Source organism: Culex pipiens, chromosome 3 (genome assembly GCF_016801865.2).
Source record: "Culex pipiens pallens isolate TS chromosome 3, TS_CPP_V2, whole genome shotgun sequence".
Lineage (NCBI taxonomy): Eukaryota > Metazoa > Arthropoda > Insecta > Diptera > Culicidae > Culex > Culex pipiens.
This window is the reverse complement of record NC_068939.1, coordinates 59,839,236-59,864,991: the sequence shown is the minus strand read 5'-3', so window position 1 is coordinate 59,864,991 and position 25,756 is coordinate 59,839,236. Positions and strand designations below refer to the sequence as shown.

Here is a 25,756-nt window from a genome sequence, read left to right as displayed (position 1 = left end):
CCATGAATACGCTGACGATTTAATGAACTAGACCCTTTAGGTTTTTCAATCGTTTCCCCTTCAATTCCTACAGGGTAGCCAGTTTGCATTTTTTGAAGCAAAAATTAAAAATATATGCGGCTGAATTGGTGATAATGATGTTAAGACCAAGCAAAGCAATGTAAAAGGACCGAAACCGAAGTGTAAACAAAGAGTCTATCCTGCTCACGTCAGTTGATGTTTACATTTGGAACGAGCAGAATAGACTCTTTGTTTACACTTCGGCTTCGGCCCTATTACAATGTTTAGCTAGAGATCATAAGACAAAAATAAATCAACATCAGTTTAAATTTTGGGATACTTTGCAATCGGTCCTAACAATCATCTAAATCTCTAGCATCAATTTGCATTTTTATCGTTTAAAAACATATTTTCATTGTTTCTGTTAATCATTTGCTTTTTAAAGCTTAGATTTCATTCAAATAATTACAGTAAAGAAATTCAATTCAAAATATTAAATTAAAAAAAATCAATCAATTTCAATGTAATATCGAAATAAATTGATAAACAAAACTGGCAACACCTAGTTATGCATGTGTTGGTGATAGCCTTGAACCGACGGCAAAGTAGCTCCAAAAACTGATCCAACGCGGCTGATTTGAAAAAAATATTTTGAAATGAGTTTTTTTTTTTCGATAATAGAATAGTTATTTCAATGGTTTAGTGACGGAAAACCAGAAAGAATTAAATAAACAACAGTTACATTGCTCGGAAACCCGACGAAATTGCTTGGTGTCAGTGCAAAACAGAAAAAATCATCAAGGTGTCGCGAGCCAAATCTGATAAGCAACGAGGCCGGAATTTTTGGACCTAATCGATATGCTAGGAAAATGAAAGGAAGTTCGAATGGCGTTGGAAAAAGTGGCTGAAAAAGCGGAAATAATCCAAAATGTTAACATTTTTGGAAGAGGTAAGATACAAAACGATCCTGCCTACACTTTCTGTTGGTTGGATTCAGTGAATTCGTACTTTAAAAGCCTGAACTACCTCGATTAATAAAAATAGGTCCAAAATAGGTACTAGGTCCAAAATAGGGTCATGTACCCTATATTAAAGCTCAACAGGAAACAATAAACAATTAAAGTGTTTTGTTCAAAACAAAACTTCATCAACTAAAGTTAGGTATTTACAGGAGAAAAATAAACCCAAATCAACACGAAAAAATCGTTCAAGTGAAAAAAAAGTACTCACTCCATCGGCGACAGGTCCATGTCCACCTCCTCCCCGGTGCACAGCGGAATCTTTTTCTTCTTGTTTCGCCGGCTCTTCGAGTGGCACGTAATGTCCGACTTGACGACAATGTTCTCGATCTGGAGCGTGTGCTTGAACGTGCCGTCCAGTTCCTGCAGCTGGATCAGCAGCGGCCCCACGTACTTGCGCACCCCCTTCTGGTTGACGGCGTCCTGGCGAATCTCCAGCTCGATCGTGTTACGCTTCCGGTTGAACACCGAGGTCATCGTGAAGCGGGCGTGACCACCGGTTCGCACCCACTGGTCGATGAACACGGCCATGTCCTTGCCGGTGACGGTGAAGATCGCCTTCGTGAAGATGTTGGTGGAGATGTGCAGCTGGTGCCACAGGCCGCTGCTGATTTTCGTTGAGGCGGCGTTCGACGCTAGGGCCAGCTGTTTGTTGAAGACCTGCAGGAGCAGTTCTTGGCCGATGCGGTGTTCCAGCATGCGAATCACGAGGTGGGCCTTCTTGCGCATGATTTCAACGTATTTTGGGGAGATTGTGTGAATGTTTTTGATTGGGAAATAGAACGGATTGTCGTTGTAGGCTTTCGCTGGGGCGGCTGGGGATTGGTTGATGCTGGAAACTGCTGGGGGAGCCGGCGCCTGGCTACAGTCCAGAATGATTCCGCCGAACTTTTCCTCGTACTTTACGACCTCGGCGAGTTCGTCTCGGATCCAGGCGCGGTACGCGTTGTTACCGAAGCACTTTTTCGAGTACAGACCGCACATGTACTCGGCGATTCCACGTGCCAACCAGGCGTCCGACCAGTTTTGCATCGTGATGAAGCAGCCGAAGAATTGTTCGGCGATCGCTTTGGACATGACTTTACGCGCGACGAACGTCTGATCGATGATGGCAATCGAGTGCAGCAGGTGCGTCGACAGGATCGTCATCGTGGCGTACGCGTTGCAATCGTTGTCGATTTCGTCCACAAAGACCTGTTTGTAGCAGGTGAACGGATATCGCTGCGTCAGTGCCTCCTCGTAGAACTCGAACGCTTCGTGCATGTACCGCACGGTATTCTTCAGCAGGGGCATCAACTGGGGCAGACAAAAGTGCGTCACCTCGTGCATGTGCGGGTCGACGTAAATCTCAAACGGACCAACGGCCAACGCAATGTTCGGCGCCGAAACCGGAACCGACACCGTATAATGGTACGTTTTTCGACGCAAATCCGGAGTCATCACGACTTCGACCAGCTCCCCACAGGAGACGGCCGTCATGTTCTTGTCCACGGTAAATTCCAACTTCCAAGTGCACGGTTCCGCATAGCTGTCAACGCAAGGGAACCAAAGTCTCGAAGAATTCTCGTGCCCGTAAGTGAACATGTGCGCCGCCCGTTCCTCCATCGTTCCCTCTCCCTCGGGAATGACAAAGTGCACCCCGCCGGAAGGATCCTCCAGCGAAAACTCGATTCCAATCCGCAGCCCTCTTCCCTCGCCAATCAGGTGAGTGGCCTGCTCCGGAACCACAATCACCAGCTCACCCGCATTGTTGTCCGGGTCGGTCTTCTTGGCCATCTCCAAGTGACACTTGGAGAACACCTCCAGCGACTTGGTCTTGTTGTCCTGGCAAATGTCCAGAAACGGATCAAAGTAATGGAACGTGGCCTCATAGCTGTCGTTCAGAATAACCCGATAGATCCGGCACTGGCGACAATTCAGACGGATTATCTTCAACGTCTCCTTCACCGGCACGATGGTCAGCTCCACGAAGCCGATGATGCTCTTCCGCTCGAAACTGATGCCGGTCAGGCTCAGAATCTGGTGAACTGTGCAGGGAGAAAAAAGGCAACGTCAAAACATTTCATGCAATCGCACCAAAATAAGCAATACTTATAATTTGAACGGTCGCACATTATCTGCCGTCTTTTCCTTCTTCATTTTGAGAGATTTCGATGCAGTTTAGCGCACCATTTCCACCGAAAAATCAAATTAATTTGAAAAAATCACTTGTTTACGCAGAAAACGACGCCGCCTCCACAGCAGCTAAAATTTTTGTTTTGACGTTTACTTTCAAGTCAAGACAAAAACGTCAAACCACAACTCACAGCATGCGCGCATGCTGTCAGTTTGGGCGTCGCGATGCCGGAACGTCAAAATCAGCTGAAATCGAAAACATAACAAAATTGCATCACACGCCGGCGAATTTCGTAAAGTGATAAAAATAACAAAACCGTAAATTTGATAAAAATGTGGCCACTGATTCTCCAATTTCTGCGCTCCAATGTGGCCTACATCACGCTGCCGATTGCGGGAATCGTGGGCGTGATCGGGTACAACATTGAGAGTTTGCTGTCCGACAAGTACACGCCGTACAGTGGTAAGAGGGAAATAGGGTTGTTTACCGAAGGAAGCTTAAGATTTTTTGTTCATTTGACGAACTTTCTTTTGCAGCCTCCATTCAGGAGCAGCGCGCGGAGCGCAACACAGATGATGAAAACCTTAAAAATGCAGCAGATGTGGAAAAGCTTGTGTACAGGGAAAATGTCCTGGGAAGAAATCTTTCTCCTTCGCTGGATAGCAGTAAGAAATGAAACTAAAATATTCTGACAGATTCTTCATTGTTTAAATTTAGTGTTGGTTTTTATACAAATAAACGGCAAATTTTATCGTAGAACTTGTTCTAACGTTGCTATTGATTTTTTCAAGAAAAACGTTACTTAATACACCTTTAGGTGGTTGGTGCCTTCCTCCCATTTATAGTGATTCCGACCTGCCTAAAGTGTCCACATGTTTATGGATCTCCCCTAACGTTCGCAGCACCGAAGAGGTCCTAATAAAAATAAGTGATGAGTAAAAAACAGACTACCTACATACTTTTTGTCAAGATTATACAGACACGGCCTTTGAGGAAAATGGCATCCCTCTACACGGCTTTTTCGTGGCGATCAGACCCGACCAGTTGAGGTTATGTGAATTCAATTCAGACCATTTTCGAAACTGCTTGTAATTTAAAATAGGTAAGTCATGTCTTGAAAATTCTTACTCCACCTAAAAGGTCTTCTCATATGCTTTCTAAACATATATAACATGTGAGGGTTTCATGAAAAACCACCCCTTTATCATAATTTTGATTTAATATGAAACAGTTTTTTTAACATAACTTTTTAAATAAATGATAGAACTGCATGAATTTAAATAGCAACTTAGGGGACGTTAAGACGGATCGATTAAAACCATTAAAACCAAAATCGGTTGAGCCTGTGACAAGATATTCCAGTGACATTGATTTGGTACACATACAGCCAAACATACATTTGCTCAGCTGGTGATTCTGAGTCGATATGTACAAATGATGGTAGGTCTAGGAGGTCTAATTAAAAAGATCATTTTCCGAGTGATTTTATAGCCTTTCTCCACGCTTTCCTCAGTAATAAGGTGAGGAAGGAAAAACATTTGATTATGATGTCAAGCAGTTTTCCATTACACTCAATTGGGTACACTGAAAATAGCCACACTTTTTATTCAAGTGCCCAAACCATGTAATAGACCCTATTAGTGCATCTCCAGCGCTGGGTGCAAACATCGAAGCAAAGCTAATTTGCACCCGACGTCAACCCCATCGCGGTACCTGTCGCGGTAGCAAATTTGCTCTCAGTTCTTCGGGATTTCACTTTGCTACCCGGTATTCAGTCTGTTTGCTACCGCTTCAAATGGAATTATGCACGGAAAATCGAATCAAGCAAAAATTTAAAAAAAATCAAAAAATTTCAAAAAATTTCAAAAAATTTCAGAAAATTTCAAAAAATTTCAAAAAATTTCAAAAAATTTCAAAAAATTTTAAAAAAAATTAAAAAATTTCAAAAAATTTCAAAAAATTTCAAAAAAATTCAAAAATTCAAAAATTTAAAAATTCAAAAATTCAAATATTCAAAAATTCAAAAATTCAAAAATTCAAAAATTTTAAAATTCAAAAATTCAAAAATTCAAAAATTCAAAAATTTAAAAAATTTAAAAATTCAAAAATACAAAAATTCAAAAATTTAAAAATTTAAAAATTCAAAAATTCAAAAATTCAAAAATTCAAAAATTCAAAAATTGAAAAATTGAAAAATTCAAAAATTCAAGAATTCAAAAATTTAAAAATTTAAGAATTCAAAAAATTCAAAAATTCAAGAATTCAAGAATTCAAAAATTTAAAAATTCAAAAATTCAAAAATTCAAAAATTTAAAAATTCAAAAATTCAAAAATTCAAAAATTCAAAAATTTAAAAAAATCAAAAATTCAATTTGAATTTGAATTTTAAAATTTTTGAATGTTTGAATTTTTGAATTTTTGGAATTTTAAATTTTTGAATTTAAGAATTTTTGAATTTTTCGAATTTTTGAATTTTTGACTTTTTGAAGATTTGAATTTTTGAATTTTTAAATTTTTGAATTTTTGAATTTTTAAATTTTTAAATTTTTGAATTTTTGAATTTTTGAATTTTTGAATTTTTAAATTTTTGAATTTTTGAATTTTGAATTGTTGAATTTTTGAATTTTTAAATTTTTGAATTTTTGAATTTTTGAATTTTTGATTTGTTTTGAATTTTTGAATTTTTGATTTTTTTGAATTTTTGATTTTTTTGAATTTTTGAATTTTTTTGAATTTTTGAATTTTTGAATCATACATCATACATATCATAAAGAGAGCAGACATATAAAAACACGAGGTGGTCACTCCAAATATATTGCATTTATTTCATAAGTTGATCCGTATGTGCATCCATATTCACGTGTATACACGACTCATCTATGAATTTTATTTCAGTGTTTTTACAGCTGTCATCGCAAACGCGCGCACTGCTGATTGTTTACAAACAAAAAAAAATCCCTTCAATTTTGCTGTTCTCCGGCCACATTGTTTGGATTGTAAGGCACGCTATGTTGAATTCCGAGGAGTAATCGGGACGGGATACCAAGATCAGTAGGAACCGATCGAGCTGCTGGACGTGAACCCGCAGGAGACGGAAGACGACCGTGCGGTGGTGGTGTTGGACTACCAGCGGAAGGGCAAGCGCCCCGTCATCAAGACGACACGACAGACGTACTTTTTGCTCGTGATTGGCCTGGTTGTTCCGGAGAAGCTCAAGCCGGGCGATGAGAGTGAACAAGGACTCGTACGTCGTACCTCATCCTGGAGACACTTCCGGCCGAGTATGACGCGCGCGTCAAGGCGATGCAGGTGGACGAACGGCCCAGCGAGCACTACTCGGACATTGGCGGGTTGGACAAGCAAATCCAGGAACTAATTGAGGCCGTTGTGCTGCCGATGACGCACAAGGACATGTTCAAGAACCTGGAAATTCATCCGCCGAAGTGTGAAACAAATAAAGTCGACCTTCCTGAAGCTGGCCGGCCCGCAGCTGGTGCAGATGTTCATCGGAGATATTGCCAAGCTCCTCCGGGACGCGTTTGCACTAGCCAAGGAAAAGTCGCCAGCGATAACTTCCTGCCCGCGATTACGCTGCAGACGCATCTAACTGTTTCATATGCATGTTTTAAATTTATTTGACCTAATTTGGTCACCTGGAGTTCAATGAGAGACGAACATTGAAGTTACTTGGATTTTCTTTTTATTTTTGGTTTCAGCTGTATTTTTATGTATTGTTAAATATGATGAAAAAAAGACAATAATCATGGCGTACGGTTTTTATTTGCCGAATTTGTCATTTGTCTGACCATGTGCAGAAGCACCTTAAAGATGCGCGCGGGATCCTTCTGCTGGAGGATTTTGTAAATCCACATTATTGGCCATCACCTTCGCGTGAACTCCATCCTCCGCTTCGTTCAAACATTTAGACAACATTTAGTTCTCGACGTAACTGTCGTATGCAGGTATCGCGTCCGGAAGGCGTGCTGTGCGTTGACGCGTTCGGCACAGCCGGCGCAAATCCGCACCGTCGGATCGACCTCCGGTGAAATCTAAGAAGGCAGAACGATCAGAAATGAAGCAAAAGATCGGAGGATTACTCACCCCAAGTCCGAGGCAGTCGGTGGTCTTGTCGGCAATTTCTGGGTCGGAGCGCAGATCCGCACTGGGCTTCTTGCACAGATTGCTGGTGGATTGCGGGGAAGGTTGTTGCGAGGATCGGTTCCGCAAGTGAAAAAAAACCTCAAGCTCGAAAAATATTAGAGCGGTGACAGTTTGTAAACGAAGGAAACAAACAAGTGACAGTTCTTAACTGTCATTATCCACACTGAACAAAATGTTGTGCCGAATATCGTGCAGGTGAATAATATTTACCTATATTTACGATATTTACGGAATATTTACGGAAGTAAATCCAATGCACTACGGATCAACCTTGTGCCCAACCCCGTGTATAAAAAGCATTCAAAACTTTGCCCCCCGGCTTGCCGGTACTTGTCGGGTATCAGAAAATGAGTACCCGACAGGTACCGACACATATTTTTCTTCTACAGATGAACTTGAGATCAAATTTGATACCTGCTTTGCTACGCGCGGTGGGAGACTCGGGGGCAAACTCGAGAGCAAATTTGGTGGGAATCAAATCGGGTAGCAAATAGTTAAACTTTCGACATTTTCGAAAAATGAAATTCTTTGAAATTTTCAATAGGATTAAAAAGTTTAATAAACTTTTAGCATTTCTAGGCATGAATCAACACATAATTATTGATTTTGAAGGTAAACGAGAGCAAAAAATGATAAAAACCCATATTTGCCCCCCGCGGTGGGCTTGTTTCGGTGGCAAATTTGCTACCCTAGCGGTGGGGATGACGGAGTTTTTTCAAGGTGGCAAATTTGATCTCGGTATTCATGAGCCGGGTGCAAATTTGATTTGCACCCCAGCGCTGGAGATGCCCTTATGCTGTCAGTACGAAACTGTCCAATCTGGTAGCCCTGCCCGAGTTGACAGCTGCTGGCTCGATGTAAACATTACCACTTTTGTGAAAAGAAATCCCGTGATTGCGGCTTTGTCTATTTGCGTCGTGTCATTTTGTTCGTGATATTATCGTAACAAGCGGCCAGTGTCCGGTTGTCCCCCGTTGTCCGCAGCTGTGTTCCGAACCGGTTCGTAATGGACACGGTTCCGCCTACGCCACCCCCGCCATCGGCCTCAGCGAACGAAGCCCCGCCTCTTCCGCGATTGCCCACGGAAATTTTGGTGACCATCTTTCAGCATTTACCGATGGCGGACTTGGCCCAGGTGCGACTCACCTGCCACCATTGGCACGACACGATCTGCTACACGTCGTCCCTGATGGAAAAGTTTGTGTTGTCGTTCAAGAACTGCCGCCTGTACGAGGGCTGCGAGCAGTGTCGGGTTTTGGCCAAGTCGAAAAGTGTTTACACCAAGGCAACCCTGAAGGCGGTGGCCGTCGAGGATGCGGCGGACACGCTGTGGTGCGCCCTCGGCGAAGATCTGCAGGACCTCACGCTGAACGATTGTTCGATCTCGGGGGAGACGCTGGTACGGCTGTTGAGGTGCACGCCGAATTTGAGGTATTTCGCTCTGAAGACCACAAAGTTTGAGGAGTTTCACATCAACAACGTTTCGGTGGACTTTCGGTTGGAGAAGCTGGAAACGCTCACGCTGCGCTCGATCTTCGTGTACGACGAGTGCTTCGCAATGTTCCGACAGATTTGTCCCCGGTTGAAGGTGCTGAAGCTCAACTATTCATCGTTTGAGGGCTGGGGCGAGAAGTTGGTGCAGTTTGTCCAGACGGTGCGGGGCACGCTGGAGGGCATTAATCTGAGCTACACCAAAATTGGCGCGACTCTGCTGCACAAACTTGCCACCGTCGATCGGCTGCGGTTGAAGAAGATCTCGCTTAAATCTAGCTACGACCTCAAGCAGAGGGACATCATCCAGCTGAGCCGGCTACAGCCCTCGATCGTGCATTTGAACATTGACAATTTGTTCCCCGCGGATGATCAGGTTAGGCACGACATTGCTAATCGGTAGTGTTTTTTGTACGATTCAACTTTTCTTCTTTTAGATTCTGAGCGAAATCAGTCGAAATCTGCCCAACTTGAAGCGCATCAAGCTGCACATCTGTCGGGTGCACAACCTGCAGCAGTCCTTCCTCGGAAACATGCGCCGGCTGGAGTACTTGAAGATCACCGACGCAACGCACGTGGCCGGCAATCTGGACCTGAGCGCGTACGAAAATACTCACCTCGAGAAGCTGTACGTTTCGGCGGCGACCTTTTCGCGCAACACGCTGCCACGATTCTTCGAAAAGTCGCCCAACATTCGAAGTCTCACACTGTACCAGTGCTCGTACGAGAACATCCATGATTTGCAGCTGTCCTTTGCCCATCTCAAGAAGCTCGAATACCTGAACCTGCAGCGAACGTTCGACATCGACGACAGCTTCTTCAGCCGTACCGTCTTCGACAGCGTCAACATGCCCTTCGAGAGAATCCGTTTTTTCCCGGTGACGAACCTGACCCGCCTGTGCTACCTTAACCTGAGCCGGTGCCGCGATCTCTCGGACGAAACGCTGGTCGCGATCAGCTTTCCGCGGCTCAAGAAGATCGACCTGCGCGGGCTAAACATTACGGATTTCGGCGTCCGTGCCCTCGTGCGGCAATGTCCCCGGCTCGAGTACGTGCACGTGGACGCGTGCAAGCGAATCTGTGACAGTGCGGTGCTGATGCTTTGCCGTGACCTGCGGCGCCTCAAGCTGCTCAACCTGGACGGGTGTCGTGCAATTACGGATGCTTCCATCGAACACGTTATCGCGCACTGCCGGACGAGCCTGGTGTGGCTCAACATGATGAACTGTCCGCTGCTGACCGACGAAGCCAAGCACCGGCTTGAGGGCGTGCGAAGCATACGGTCGCTGTACGTCTGAAGCGGCGTGCGTTGTTAGTTTGTGGTGGTGGGTAATTATTTATTTAAACAAAAATCCGAGATCGTCTGAACTATACTCGGCAAGCCGCGGAGGCAGCGGAGCCAGCAGAAGCAGCACAATAATAGATGAATCAAATTCGTTCAACTTTACACAGTTTTCGGAAATCGTGATGCAAAAATTTTAAACTGTTTATTTTTAAGCAAAAAATATTCGGCCGTGATCAAGGCCGTCAGTTAGGGCGCGTAGATGAATTTGATTTTTTTGTTTCATGCTCGTCAAAATTTATACAAGAGATTTCGCTCCCAGAGAAGTTTTGTTTGCAGGCGAAATAAATAAATAGATTATATCACATATCGAAGTATAAATAAAATATATTATTTTTTTAAACGAGGTAACGTGTGTATGAGTTTTTGAACAGAAAAAATCCTTGTGGACTTTCCGGATTTGTGTATATTATTCATGAACATGATTGCAGGCCAAGGATTGATACCTAAGAGCATGCAAACTGATCTTGTTGCGTGCTCTTCGGCTGACGTACAGGTAAGGAACATCCTGGAAAGAGCGCAACTAACTACATCCGTAGTTCTGTTAGATCATCCGAATTATTTTGATCAGAACAGTATAGCTCTGGTTCCTTGCGAGTGTCCTATTTGCTTACCTCCACGTTGGCTTGGTTTTCATCATGACCTAGCTGGTGGCCTGTGGAAACGGATCGTAAACCTTTGACCACCGCGGGTCAGAGTCGAGACGGCTAAAGAAAGGGGCGCGACAATGTGGGAAAGGGAAGTAATTTGTGGTTGTAGACGGTATTGTTTTGATTCGCAGTATGCTGAGTCAACTGCTGTGGGTGTACCTGAAACATCGCACAACGGGGTTTCTCTTCTCTTCATTCTCAGCTACCACCTATCTCCTATTCATATTTTGCTCTACTGATTCTCACTTCTTCACTGATTCTTCTATTTAATATCCATCATTTGATTTTAATTATACTAACTTTTGATTCTCTTATCTCTCAAAGCTTTTCCACTCTTTTTTTGATTCATGAACACGCAGGCCGAGGGTGGATAATAACTCTTCGGTTGACGCCCAGACTAGCTGGTGGTTTGTGGAAACGGCACGTAAACCTTTGACCAGTGAGGGTCAGAGTCAAGACGGTTAAAAGAAAGGGGCGAGCCAATGTGGGAAAGGGAAGTACGTTGTGATTGTAGACGGCATTGTTTTGATTCGAAGCATGTTGAGTCAACTGTTGCGGATGTACCTGAAACATCGCAGAAAGGGGGTTTCGCTTCTTTTTATTTTTAGCTATCTTCTGTTTTTTTACTGATTTTCTAATATGGCTTCTGTTTATAATCCACCATTTTATTTTGATTTTATTAATTTTTGGTTATCAAGCTACAGATATGACCTATATGACAAAGAACAAAGAAACCGTCAGTAGATGTGGCATGGTGGTTGGGTGATGAAATTTGTTCGGTTTGAATGTGTTTACTATTTATTTCTAGATTAATTTTCAAAAATACAATACGGGTAGACTTCCTGCCAGTGTTGCGATCCTCACGCGCTCACGCGCTCGTGTGCGCTCATTTTTCGCTCATTCGTGAGGAGGAGCGCTGCGCGAGCTAGCTCACGTTTGCCCGCGCTCACGTTTGCTCCGATTTTTTCAGCTCGCGTTTGCCCCAAGCTCGCGCTCGTGCTCATTTTTCGCTCACGGAGCGCTCACTTTGGAAGTATCGCGAAACGAATCGCGATTTTTCAGAAGGGTCTTGACGTTCTTTCCGAATACTTTGGCGACTGGAAAATTCGCATAAACGCAGCCAAAACTCAAACCATCATTTTTCCACTTTCCAAATCGGCCAGATTTGTCCCAAAGGATGATGTTTTGATTAAAATGAATGATGTTTCAATACCCTGGTCAAAGGAAGCTGTCTATTTAGGTCTCATACTTGACTCGAAACTATTGTTTCGGCAGCATGTAGACAAAATATTGAACAAGTGCAGCATTCTCATCAGGTGTTTGTATCCTTTAATTAACAGAAAATCAAAGCTATCTTTGAAAAATAAGCTAGCAGTTTACAAACAAATAATTTACCCCGTTATTGAGTATGCAGTACCTGTTTGGGAGTGTTGCGCTAGAACTCATAAATTGAAGCTCCAGCGTGTCCAAAACAAGGTACTCAAAATGGTTTTGAAAGTTCCTGGCTGGACAAGATCAAGTGAGGTTCATGAATTAGCAGAAGTAAAAATGTTGGATCAGAAGATTCAAGAAAAATGTTTGAAATTCAGGGAAAAATGTGCTACATCTGAATACCCCTTGATTCAAGGATTGGTTTAGTTTATGGTAAGATTAAGTTAGTTTTAGGTTAGGTTATGTTTTCTTAAATTTATTTATTTTTTTTTTCCTCATTGTACCTAGTGTTACAAAAATGATAAATCATATACTTTTAAAGTTAAGAAAATGAACAGTGTTTAAATCACGAAAAGCAAATTAAAGCTGAAGAGCCACAGCTGACCACTTATTATGTAAACCAAATGTAATTATTATAAGAAAGATTCAATAAAGTATATTTAATTCAAAAAAAAAAATCGCGATTTTTTTTTCATTTTTGAGAAAGTTTTTGTTTTTCAACCTTGGTTAGATTTTTTACTTAAGGCGCAGCATGTCAGTGAAAACATCACTTAGGAACATTTTTTATATATTAATTGGAATAGCTTATTTTAATTAACTATGTTTTTGAATAATAAATTTGCAAGGGTCAACTCATATTGGAGACCTACAGTCAGAGTTAAAAACTGTTGCAAAAACGTGCAGGTCAGAATTAGCAACCATTAAAAAAAGTCATTCCGTTTAATGAATCGTTCAGTGCTTGGAAACGACTGATCATTTTTTATAAAGTTAATTTTTCGCTTTCTTATTCTAGAAAATAGGGTAAATTGTTGAAACAGTTCTTTTTTTCACAAAAAAGAAACTCCAAATTTCTAGTGTTTAAAATAACCCATTTGAATGAAATAATATAAATTGTCATTGTTTTGTTTTACCACATAATGGGTGACTCCTCTTCCCCCAATTATATTAAACACTTCCGCTTTTTCCTTTTTTGTGTTTTTTTTTAAACCGCTTTGAGTCCGGATTCTAAAAACTTGAAATAAACACAATTTGTCAATTAATTATTTGTACATATCAGTGCTTCGCGTCAATGAATGTTTACATTAAGAATGAGTTAGCTCTTTGTTAGCTCACTCAAGAGTGAATCATTCTGTCCCTTGGATAATTCTGAATTTAAAATAGAACGTATATTTCGGTTTGTCCATTTTATTGCTTACTTTTGTTTGTTTGACCACTTTCTTGTTTGTTTTTTGCTGCCTGTGCTGAGATAGTTCTAGAAACTTCGTTTCAAACAGGCAGATGCTTCAACAGTGAAAAACAACTACCTACTTTGGCTCACCAGCTCACGTGAGCGCAAAACGCTCCGGTGAGCGTGAGCGAGCACGAGCTACCTGATAAAAACTCACGCTCCAGCTGGAGCGAGCACGCTTTCCGTGAGCGCTCGCTCATTCGCAACCCTGCTTCCTGCCTTTTAAAAAAGATAGCGAGATTTCGTAATAAATTATAAATATGTAGCTCTAATAAAAGTGAGCAAGCAACTCTCTATTATTGTTATACCTGAACATGTTGTTTGAAATTTTCACTTTTTGCTTTAATACCCTTGGCGGTTTTAAAAAACACTTAAAAACAGCCCTCTGTCACTGCCGCCATGTTTATGAAACCAAAATATTCGATGACGAACACCAAGAAAACAAAGAAGAAAACGAAGGTGTCTACTGTCAGATTTTGAAAAATAAACAAAGTGGTTCGATTTTCCCGGTCGATTCGGATTTTCCATTAATTTGGTTCATCCTCCATTGCTATTGTTGAAGGTTCTTTACTTACTACCATGATCCAGAGCAGCTTTCGGTCGGATTCTTGCTCAAAAAAAAAAACAGGAACCCGGCCGGTACCGGTTTTCGGAAGAGGTAAAATTTTACTCTGCTTCTCCGGCTGCAGCCAGCCAGCCGGCCGATTCAAGAGCTCCTTAGCTTCCGGCCTCATACACACACGATAAACGTCCGGAAATATGCCCAAGATACACAGGACCACTCGCGTGACCACTTGAATCAAATTTTGTAGTAATTTTATCACAAAATTATTATCTTTGATTAAGCGCGCCATTTCTCTATTTTTATGTAAACAATCAGAAGACACCAATACTACTTCATCCAAAGCTTTGTTTATGATGGGCTCTTCACACATACTAATGCTCAAACTCTATCCAATGCATTGTTTATGGTGGGCTCTTCACACATACTAATGCGTGGGCTCTTCGAGGTTTTGGTAACTGTCAAACGTTCTAGGCATTTACAGTGGTGCCAGGGGGCTGCTTAAAAAGCAAAAACTGGAAATTTGGTTTATTGGACCTTTAAAAAAAACTCCAGATATTTTCCTTATACTATCGCTCAGACTTTAAAACTCCTCGTGTGTTCCCCGCACGCCACACTCAAAAAGCGAACGGAGCAAAATTTATTTCGGACGTCAGACGTTTGTGACCTGTCAAACTTGACACTTTTCAGACGTTGGATGAATTTTCGTCTTTGTATTTGTGTTTGCTCAATCGTAGGATCATTTCTAAATGACGTGATGCAAATTTAGTTTGAAATTTTTTGGGTAAAATTAAAATTTCAGCAGTTACGATGGCATGATTTGTTTCTGCTTACATAACAAAACTGGCTCTTAATTGATTACATTTTAAAACTTTTTGCAATTATTAGCTTTTTTCAAGGATTTTGACATTAAATTTTCTGGCAAGACTCAACGACTTTGAACCTGATTGCGTTACGCAGTCCGCGAACGCCCCCCCTCATCTTGGTGTGTGGTGTGTTTGAGTTTTGATAGAGCTATCTAAGCGCGATCTCACACACACTAGCACACCATTTGTTTTGCTGGCTGGTACAAAATTTAACCTCACTTTTTTTCGTGTACGTACACGCAATACATGCGCACGTAGATAACTCTATGGAAGGTTGTACGAAATCTCTTGAATGTGTGTTTTGCGACAGCAGCAGCAGCCGCAGCAGAAGAGTTCGAAGATCTTCCGTCCGTCCATCATCATCGGTTCCGTCGCCGTTTTCACAGTGGTGTATGTGGTCATCGTTGACAGGGCTCGGTCACACGGTTCGGTCGGTCCGTCGGAGTATTTACTGCCCTGTGCAGATCCGAAAAGGGGAAGATTCCAAGTGTCCGGTCACGGTGTGTCATCATCGCGGAACATTCGTCGCAAAGAATTCGGAACAGTGACAGTGTGGGAAAGAGTGCGGTGCCCATCCAGAACGGGATTTGACAGTTCCGTAACAACAATCCGGGACGGGTTCCGATTAACTCGGGGGTGGTAACCACAAGTGGTGTCCCAAACTAGCGGTTCGTAGTCGTGTACATAGTTCGTGTGACAGTAAGGAAGAAGGTTCCAAGGGAAGAAAAACGAGTCCCATCATCCGGCTGAGGACCAGGATGTTCTGGAACTGTGGGAAGATTTGAAACGGGGTGGTGCCGGTAAAGTTCCGGAGCAAGGGCAAGCAGTGACCACTCCGACCATTGGCCGGGTCTGCGGAACTGGCCACGGGATTGCGGATCAGATATCAATCTCATTTTTTGCTTCTCCCTGTGTGGAAAGACATTTTTTGGAATTTGAAGGAGGCGAAAAGAGAGAGGTAATCATATAAATATGTGTATACCATTCACGACACGATGGAACAAGTAGCTGGTGTTGGTTCGGGGCCAGTGGTGCCAGTTTGTGAACTGGTGGGGCAATGTTACGGAAAACAAAAGTACAAGTGATAAGGAATATCTCGGAATCTCTATAAGATAATAGAGATAATAAATATAAATCACTTACATAACTTGGGCTTCCATGAATCTCATTTTAGTCGCAGGTTCATTCAGATTTTTTTCCCAATGAATAAACAAGTTAAACTAGGTATACACTCAACCCCCGGTGGTTGGTCACTTTTTCGTTTGACACTTTTTTAGTTTGTACCCCGTTGGTTGGTCAAAGTCAAACTAAAAAGTGACGAACTGTCACTTTTTACACGGCGCTCACGCACACTTTCAAAACAAACGTTTAGTAGTGTTTGTGAACTCCTTGTAAAAGGGGTATCAAACTAAAACGTGACCCCGTTCGTTTGACAACAGTTGGTGTCAAACCATCGGGGTTTGAGTGTATCTCTACTTTTTATTAGGTCCTTAAGCATATGAAAGACAATAGCTTATAGAACCTTAAAAAAATCAAAATTCTGGATATGTATAGTGAAATAACTGGAATGGTGTTAAAAACCCTGATTCATGTCAGTTAAGTTCGCTAGTGTTCTTTTAAAATGTTATGAATTCTAGGTAATTGAATTTCACATCCGTGTTAGGGAAGCGCATCGTTGGTAGCCAATTTTATGCAGTTTAGGAACTTTAAACTAAAATCGGTGATTGGGAAGCGGATGTTTTGTTCGGAAGTTCTAAGCACTTTGAAAACATTTTAAAACTTTGATAATTTTTTATTCGAATGGTGCATAAATATCTAGTGCTGTTCCGATTTGTCGAAATCCTTATCGAAATCCTTTTGCGATTATCCATCCAATGATGGGTCACATGATATTTCGTACATCGTTTTCATTAAAATATCTGATATCCGGCCTCAAACTAGTGTATAAGCAACACTTATTTCTTTTGATTGGGTTGTCCAACCTTCAATATTTGAGCTTGTTTCAAAGGTCTTTTAAATTTGACGGTGTTTCTTACAAAAAATACATTTATAAAACCTTCCGGTCTTGAGTCATTTTTTTCTGGAATAACTTTTAAAGTACAGTATTTGTTGGGTAACTGGGCTGAGAACATAGCCCAGTCACCGAATGTTGCTCGTTAATTGGGCTGAACAAAAAGTAACGAGGGGACCACCGATGCATAATATTTTCCAGATGAAATATAAAAATTAAAGTAACTCAAATTTATTGACAATGCTTTCTTTTCACATTTCTTTGATTGTAACTTGAAATTAAACAAAAGTTTGAAAAAAAGGTTTTTTTATTTATTGAATATTATTTTTGCATCCATTAACCCCTCGGTCTTTTTTGTTTGTTTTGGTTTTTTGACGTTTGTTTGGCTACGGCCCAGTTCTCGCGCGCCCAGTTAAAAAGCAGCCCAGTTAAACAACGCCCAGTTACCGATCAACTACTGTACTTTACTAAACTTGTTAATTTTGAATAGACCCCTAGCCGGATCGAATGAGTCCAAAACGATTAAAGTCCACTCAGCCAGTCCGGAGATATTCAAAGGATATTTTTTTTAATACCCACACAGATATTTGCTCAGAATTTGAGGAAGGCAAAAACATTGTTTTCCGTAGTATATTTTCAAAAGGATGACACCTTTTGAAAAGTTACTACAGGTTTATAAATTCAATTTTCATAAATTATAAACTTGCAATGAAGTCAAAATGTCTGGAGCAACACGAGAAAAGGGTGGATATTTATTTTGACAGTTCGAACTATTTGATAATTCTCAAGTTGAAGGTAACTTATTCACAAAAAATGAAGTTTATAGCATTATCTGGCCTCCCCATCTACTTTTCAACACTGCGGGCTCTGTTGCTCCAGATTTTTTGGTTTGGCAAAGAACAACTTTTGAGAAATATTAGGAAAAACATTCTCGGGACGTTTTTTTTCAATTTTCTAATAGATTTGTCATTCTGTATTCACAACAGTGTAGAGTTTTATACAGTACTTGTTCGATAACTGGGCTTATAACGTAACCCAGTTACCGAACGCTGATCGCTAACTGGGCTGTGTGTGGGTCCAATCCAATCCAATACCCGCTAACCGGTAGCGATATTATGGGAAAGTATAGTTTGTATCAGGCTTTGTATATGCCGAATGCTGATACAACTTATCTCAGTCCCGGGTATTAGGTGGTGATAGCCCTCGCGCTGCTTCCAACGACCCGTTTCAGAATGACAGAGCTCCTTGCGGTCCAATTCCGAGGTCGCTGGGCATTGTTCGGCCCCGCCTAAACATAGAAGCAAGCATCTGAAGGAAACTCGATCTATATTTAGACTTCCAATCCCGTCAGGCAAATCAGGGATCAGCGCGTATTTAATATGAGAAGATAACATGTTTCAACACTACGGATCAATTCACTGCTAGAGTGTAAACCAGGCCTGCCCAACGTCCGGCCCTTGAAGCCATTTCATCCGGCCCGTGAAGGCTTTTCAAAATAATTCTACCGGTCCTTAAGGCTGTTCATAAAATATTAAATAAATAAATTGATTGTCTGAATTAAAAAAAATAATCTTAAGATCAAATTTTATAATGTTATAACAACATTCTTCATGTTTGAATTTAATTCTTGTAATTTCTACATCTATATTTCCAAACTGAAAAATTTTGCAAGAAAACAAAATGATCCATTTCGTAAAATTGTGAAATTTATGAAAAAACTTGGATTGTTGTCCAAAAATGTACAAAAAGACACTAAATTTAAATTTCTTTCGGTTTTTACTGTGTTTACTTCAAATCGAAGTTTTTTTTCTATTTTCTATATTTTTAAATAAATAAGTAAGCAAAAGCTAATGAATTTTTCCAGAACAACGTTTCAGTGATAAAGTTTTTTTTAATGAAGCTTGAAAAGGCAAATTATTCAAACTGAGAATAGATCGCGGCCAATGTTTTAAAAATATAAAAATAATATCTTAATGGGGCATGAAATAAGAGAGCAAAAATATATTTTTTCATAAACCTTGAATTTGGAAAATAACGAATTAAAAATGATTTAATACATATTTTAAAACTTTTAAATTTAGCTTGTGTTTAAAATCATTTTAAAATATTTTTTAAAATATTTGAATAAAGGTGCACAAAAACGCAAAAAAGTTTGTTTTTTAAAAGGGATATTCCAGTTCAAATTTCGTTTGAATAAATTTTATCATGTCTCACTGATTTTTTATAGCGTAGAGTTGAGGAAATTAAACATATAAATTGCAACGACCATTGAAATTTGAATGTTTTTTTGTTTTAAATAAAAATTGCAATCGTTAAAAACATTAACTATACAATTTTAAACAAACAAAAATTAAAATAACTCAAATAAACTCATTTTTGAATGTTATCCTTGTTTTTCATTCTTAAAATCAAGATTTAGGAATCTTATTTGCAACACTAGTTCTTTTATTTATTTTCTTTAAAAGAACCCAATAATAAAAATTGAACAAAAATGTGTTAACTTCTTCAACTTTTATCAAATATTAGTTCCGGCCCGCCACTGCTTCAGAAACATCAGATCTGGCCCGCAGGGCCAAAAGGTTGGGCACCCCTGTGTAAACCTTCTGATGGCCGACTGCTTAGCGTCCCAGACCACCAATCTAGAGGTGTGAGTTCGAATCCCACCTGATGCATTTTCGTTTTTGTTCATATTCAAAGTTCAATTCCTGATTCCAAATTTCAAAGGTACCGGCCAGGATTTGATCCCTGAACCTTCTGCTTATGAGGCAGAAACCGCAACCCTTAAGCTACGGAGCCGGTTAACGCTGCTCGCTAACTGGGCTGATCGAAAAATGACGAAGTTAACATCGGTGCATTATATTTTCTTAACAAAGCAATATCAAAAATATTTCCATGCTTGAGTATATTTTTATATGACGTTCGAAAAAAAAACTCTAGAAATTTCCATTAAATATAACATCTTTATAAAAACTGTGCCGAGACCGTGGTGTAGGGGTAAGCGTGATTGCCTCTCACCCAGTCGGCCTGGGTTCGATCCCAGAAGGTCTCGGTGGCAAATTTTGAGACGAGATTTGTCTGATCACGCCTTCCGTCGGACGGGAAGTAAATGTTGGCCCCGGACTATCCTAAAAAAAAGGTTAGGTCGTTAGCTCAGTCCAGGTGTAGGAGTCGTCTCCCTTACAGATTGTCAAGGCAAACAGATTGGCCAATGTTTCTGGACACCAAACGTGCTGGACACCAACCGCCTTTTACGCCCAGCAAAACTGGCAGTGTTGCAAGCGCAAAACATACGTTGCCAGTGCCGATTTATTTTGCATCGGCCAATCTGTCTCCCTCGACAATCTGTAGTCTCCCTGGGTCCTGCCTCGGTGGAGTCGCTGGTAGACAGTTGGACTCACAATCCAAAGGTCGTCAGTTCGAATCCCGGGGTGGATGGAAACTAAGGTGTAAAAAGAGGTTTGCAATTGCCTCAACAATCAAGCCTTCAGACACCTAGTTTCGAGTAGGAATCTCGTAATCGAGAACGCCAAGGCAATGCTGTAGAGCGAATAATTTGATTTTTGATTTTTTGATTTTGATAAAAACTTTAAAAAATATTTTTAATTCTTGATTTTCATATTTGCATGCACTGACCCCTCGATAATTTTGCTTTGTTATTGTTTTTTGACGTTAGTCTGCTTTTTAACTCTGCTACAGCCCAGTTGAAAAGCAGCCCAGTTAAACAACACCGAACAAGGCGACGCTGTCGTGCTATCTTGTCGTAAGTCGCTTTTTAACGTTCCTAGAAAAAAAAACGCCTTTTAATGCTTGACCTTGAATAAACAAAAGCGAAAGCACGCAATGTAAACAATAGCAAACACGTTTTGTTTGGTTGACCATTCTGTGCATTCGAATACTTGTGTGTAAAACGCCTTCTGACCTGAAATACCTTATAATAAAGTTATAAGTTTGACCAATTGTCGCACCTACATACATTTTCAGACTGTTTCAAGATAGCACGACAAGTAGCACGACAAGATTGAAACTTCTTTCATATGAAAAAGTGACAAAAACGCACGGAGTTTTTTCGGGTAAGGAATATCTCACGATTGAAATCGAATTTTGGGGATCTGTGAAGGTCAAAAGGTGAGGCATTGGGAGCTGCACAAAATGGCGTTCTTAACTCAGTTTGGCCCAAAATGCACGTACGACAAGTTTGCACGACGGCGACGAAGTACTGTATTCTAGAGCATTTTTAATGCTCTGAAAAAAAAAATCAATTCAATTCAGGTAGTCTCTTTCGATACAAAAGATACTGTGATGAAACATGTGTGAATTTTTTATACTAAATTTTCTGAAAGAGTGTCACAACCAATTAATACAATTTTTTTGTTCTCATTCTTGCAGATTTTTGCACCTTACCTCGGTACCATGAAAAACGAAACCGTCTGGTTGCACTGCACCTTCTAGGCATCACAAGTGCGTGTGTGGGGTTAAACAGCAAAAAGTGTGCAATTCGAAATATTTAGCAGAAAGAGGAAGAAAAGTGTTGGTGCAAGAGAAAAGAAAAGAGTGGCAAAGTGTAAAGTGAAGAAAGTTAAATACGGTGAATAACAGAAGTAAAGTATAGAAATATAAAAATAGCAGAGGAAAAAATATAGTTAAGTGATAAAAAAAGTAAACTAGTTTAAGCAAAGTTGTCGATTGGGTGAGTGTGTTAGTGTGCCTGTGAGTGTGCTGGAGCGCAGAATACAACACAAAAAAGGGTGAATTATGTATTGTTCGGCGGATAAAAATCAATCATCTGGCAGCGGTGGGAATGCCGCTGCTGGCAGCTTCAACCACGGCGGCAGCGGAAGTGCGGGCGGAGGAAGCGCCGGTGGTGGTGGCAGTGTTGGTAGTGGTAATGGCAACACAACCGCATCACAACAGCAGCAGCAGCCAAACAACACGAAAAGTGTCAAAGAAGGTATGAAATGTGTGCGCTTCGCGGCGACGATGTTTTCGCCGTCGTTAGCCACTATTTACATGGTTTAAGTAGCTAATTAATCTATCCCGGCACGAATGAGACTGCTGCGGGCAACGCTGTATGACTTTTCGAGGGGATAAATTGTAAACAATTACGGTGTGTTAACCTATTCCCAGCAAGCGAAGCGAAGAAATAGCGAAGAAGATCGTTAGAGGGTTAGATCTGACTTAGTAGTCAATCGAGTAGAACGTTAAGGTCGTGTAATGTGTGTCCAATTGGGAACCAAAATATCTTACAATGTAATATAAAATTGGTTGGTTGCGATATTCCTCAAATGTTTTGAATATTTTGAATTTCGTTTGACACTTATTTAGTTTGTACCCCGTTGGTTGGTTAAAGTCAAACTAAAAAGTGACGAATTTGTCACTTTATACGCGGCGCTCACGCACACTATCAAAACAAACGTTTGATAGTGTGTGTGAACTCCGTGTAAAAGGGGTGTCAAATTAAAAAGTGACCCCGTTCGTTTGACAACAGATGGTATTAAACCATCGTGGTTTGAGTGTTTTTTCCAGGAGTCTTATATGTTCTAATAGACTCATTTAAAAGCTAAAAAAGGTGCAGGTGCAGGATTATGTGACAGACATGACCAGTATGTCAAAAATAATTTATTATTTTTTAAGGCATTTTTATATGGAGAATTGCCAATTTTGTGTGATTATTTGTATGGAAAATGATTTAAAATGGCACCTTTGGTCATAGAGAAGCCAAACCAAAATGTAGAACATAACATTTTTTGAGACTTCCTCAGAGGATTTTTGCCTTTAACTTTTAGTTTTGAAAAAACGCCTAAAAAGATTATACCTGTCAAAACCCTCACCTAAGTTTTCAAACTCCAAAACAAAGCTGAAAATAAACAAATATTCAAGCCAACCACTTTGATCCCAGAATATCGCACTTTCCAATGTCCGAAATCACGCGCTGATTGAAATTGTTTTGCACACTTTTCACCACCCGGCAACAATAAATCCGCGAACAGATTGAGCGCGAGCAAATTAAACTTTTTAGCAAAACATACGCAACTGGCCAGGAACTGGAGTAAAAGATAAAAAAAAACATAGTTCAAACCGGTGCGCCGGTATGACGACCACACACACCGGAGGAGAGCCGTGAGATACCGCCCCAACGCCAAACCCAATTTAATCGAGTTGATTTGCGTCACGAGTTGGACTGCGAAAATTGGAAAAATAAATATATTTTTGCCCAGCTCTCTCTCCCACTTGCGAAAATATTTTCTCGACCACTGTTTGTGTGTGTGTGTCGGGGGAGTCGGCTCGGATTTCCTTGAGATGAACTTCTGCCTTGCAGCAGGTTGAGGATGATCTTCTTGTGGGTTGATAAGTTTTATGGGAACACTTTTTTAAAATATGGAAAAATGCCTGGATTTTTGTAAATTTGCAAGTGACTTGTGAAATTTGCTAATTTGTAGCCGTGGGGTCCGGATACGAGATTCTTTGGACTGTTTTACAGACAACACCTTCAAATTCAATGATTTCAATTTCAAACAAAAAGCCATTCGAAAACTTGCACCGTAAACTGCTTGTGCCCAAAAATTGTAGCTTTCCCAGATTTCCTGATTTCCAGAGATATACCCATATATGTGTTTTACTTCTTTTTTACCCTATTTTTTCCTGTTCAATTTTTGGTTTTATACAGAATCACATACTGAACATCAAATTTAAAGTCCCAGCCCATTCTGGATCGAAAGATCGAAAAGTCGTCAAGTCGAAACTTAAACGCCAGTGAAAGTGTATCTTCTGGCTTATTGTAATAGATCGACAAAGTGCACTATCGATGCATATTTTTTTTAAGTTACACACATACAAATATTTCCGAATATTACATCATTTATAATGTCACACTTTTGCACGTCATTAAACATTTAAATTTAAATGCAATTTGATGTAAATTTGCAACAAATTATACGTAAAAACATGATTTTACGTGTGATTCAACCATTTACGTCGAATCTCAAGTTAACATCAACTGAGTTTACATGTGATTCATGTTTTCCGTGTCGAGTAAATTCACATATTTTTTTTTCTGTGTACCCTTTGTGTAATTCTCTACCAACTCACTCGAAATCGGGAAAAGTTTCCCCAACCCCTCTTCGATTTGCGTGAAAATTTGTTCTAAGGGGTAACTTTTGTCCGTGATCACGAATCCGAGGTCCGTTTTTTGAGGGTACGACCCCTTTCATTTTTGAACATGCGAAAATAGAGGTGTTTTTCAATAATTTGCAGCCTGAAACGGTGATGAGATAGAAAATTGGTGTCAAAGGGACTTTAATGTAAAATTGGACGCCAGATTCGATGACGTACTCAAAACTACGAAAAAAATAATTGACATCGAAAAAAAAACACAACAAATGGTTTTAAAAATTCGGTCATTTGGGACATGTAATTTAATGGGAAATTTTATGTACTTTTCGAATCTGTGGTAACCCAGGAGGGTATTTTTTTATTTCGAACAAAATTTTTCATTTTAAAATTTCGTGTTTTGTGTAACTTTGCATGGTTATTTTTAGAGTGTAACAATGTTCTACACCCAAAATTCAGAATCGAGATAATCGTTCTCTCAAAATTTATTGAGGGCTCAGTGCCAAAATCGATAGAATAATGGTACCAACTCACACCATCATAACAAATGAGTTCATTCGTTAGTTGAATCAATAAATCTCCAACAAGTGTCATACATCGACTTCTGACTTATCCATGGTCACCAAGCTGTGGTGGTCGAGGCAGCTAAGTCATTGGATTGGTTTGTCAAAGGTCTCTGGTTCGATTCCCATTGTCGACACTTTTGGTTTTTTGTTTGACGGATAAACTTTTTTTGCAAATGAACCTCGAGAGAATAGTTCTATCGCCCATCTCGAGCTGTGTTCTCTGCGTCCGTGAATGGTACCACTATTCTCTCGACTCGAGACCATCATTCTCTCGGACTAGCGCTGCCAGTTTTGGGTGTACATATTATATATATATATTGAATTAATGAGATGATCATAAAATGTCATGTCAAGATTTATTTCTGACCATATTAAAATCCGAAGAATTCATAACAGGAAATAGATCTTGCTTAATGGAATTAAGCTGTTACATTTAAAGTAAGCTTTATGAAAAAAATATTATTATTTAATCAAAAAAAACGGGTTTTAACCCCTTCTTGCCAAAGTAAAATAAAGATTTTTTACGGTTTCGTTCAATTTAATTGGTATCATAAATTATATCAAAGAGGATTGAGAAAGAAAAATTAGTTCAACAGGTTCAATACTATTCAAGAAATTACAGATTGACGTTGAAAGTAATTTACGTATAATTTAAATTATCTTTGTGTGCTATAAGAAAATGATTAAGCTGAAAATCATATGACAAAATTAAACCAGAAAAAAAACAATAAAAAACTACTTTGTACTGTTTAAGAGGTACCCAACGAAAATTTCAAAAACTTGCTCCAAATATTTGTGAGATGTTTCAAGTTACAAAAAAAAAAAAAAAAAAAAAACACGGGAAGTTAGTTTCCCAAAAAAATAAAAAATCTAAAAGGCTAATCTAGAAAAGTTGTTTTTCCTGAGAAACATAATTTCTGCATGATTAATCACATTCTTTCAAACTGATTACAGAGACAAATTTTATGATTTTGTAGTATAGGTTCATTTCACTCACTGGCCAAACACTTTGATAAAAAATACTTCGCTACAAAAAATATCTGAGATCATTTTTTGATTTTATCTTACACGATTTTAAATACAGTTTAAAAAATTAGAAAAAAATGTATATTTTTTCTTGAAGTTGTATGATTGTTTACATGCAGTCACGCTATTAATTGATCACACTTATTTTTACCATTTAAATCGCTGTCCTACACAATTTTG

The 25,756-nt window shown here is 39.9% G+C and overlaps 4 protein-coding genes and 1 pseudogene across 4 annotated transcripts in view; 4 read left to right on the top strand and 1 right to left on the bottom strand.

The window, feature by feature from the left end:
- Positions 1–3,158, bottom strand: part of LOC120426133 (transcription initiation factor TFIID subunit 2) — a 7,558-nt gene extending 4,400 nt beyond the window's left edge. The window contains exons 1-2 of the mRNA XM_052709894.1: positions 3,132–3,158; positions 1,231–3,059 (exon numbers count right to left, since the gene is read on the bottom strand). Coding sequence (XP_052565854.1) covers positions 1,231–3,059; positions 3,132–3,158 — 1,856 coding nt within the window. The remainder of the gene's footprint in view (positions 1–1,230; positions 3,060–3,131) is intronic.
- Positions 3,159–3,362: 204 nt separating this feature from the next.
- LOC120429028 (small integral membrane protein 12-A) lies at positions 3,363–3,894 on the top strand. The gene is made up of 2 exons (XM_039594164.2): positions 3,363–3,597; positions 3,672–3,894. Exons 1-2 carry the CDS (start codon positions 3,468–3,470, stop codon positions 3,809–3,811), a joined length of 270 nt encoding a protein of 89 aa, XP_039450098.1. The 5' UTR covers positions 3,363–3,467; the 3' UTR covers positions 3,812–3,894.
- A 2,083-nt stretch (positions 3,895–5,977) lies between these two features.
- LOC120429027 (26S proteasome regulatory subunit 6A-A-like) lies at positions 5,978–7,179 on the top strand (annotated as a pseudogene).
- Positions 7,180–8,150: 971 nt separating this feature from the next.
- Positions 8,151–10,476, top strand: LOC120429029 (F-box/LRR-repeat protein 2-like). The gene is made up of 2 exons (XM_039594165.2): positions 8,151–9,163; positions 9,225–10,476. Exons 1-2 carry the CDS (start codon positions 8,303–8,305, stop codon positions 10,083–10,085), a joined length of 1,722 nt encoding a protein of 573 aa, XP_039450099.1. The 5' UTR covers positions 8,151–8,302; the 3' UTR covers positions 10,086–10,476.
- Positions 10,477–15,166: 4,690 nt separating this feature from the next.
- LOC120417615 (cyclin-dependent kinase 14) overlaps positions 15,167–25,756 on the top strand; it is a 267,069-nt gene continuing 256,479 nt past the window's right edge. The window contains exons 1-2 of the mRNA XM_052710860.1: positions 15,167–15,824; positions 21,264–21,825. Coding sequence (XP_052566820.1) covers positions 21,630–21,825 — 196 coding nt within the window. The 5' untranslated portion in view covers positions 15,167–15,824; positions 21,264–21,629. The remainder of the gene's footprint in view (positions 15,825–21,263; positions 21,826–25,756) is intronic.

Coding starts and splice junctions, on each gene's coding strand:
- LOC120429028 (XM_039594164.2), top strand. CDS start 3,468: ATGTGGCCACTGATTCTCCAATTTCTGCGCTCCAATGTGGCCTACATC. Junction 3,598..3,671: donor CAAGTACACGCCGTACAGTG/GTAAGAGGGAAA, acceptor TTTCTTTTGCAG/CCTCCATTCAGGAGCAGCGC.
- LOC120429029 (XM_039594165.2), top strand. CDS start 8,303: ATGGACACGGTTCCGCCTACGCCACCCCCGCCATCGGCCTCAGCGAAC. Junction 9,164..9,224: donor TGTTCCCCGCGGATGATCAG/GTTAGGCACGAC, acceptor TTCTTCTTTTAG/ATTCTGAGCGAAATCAGTCG.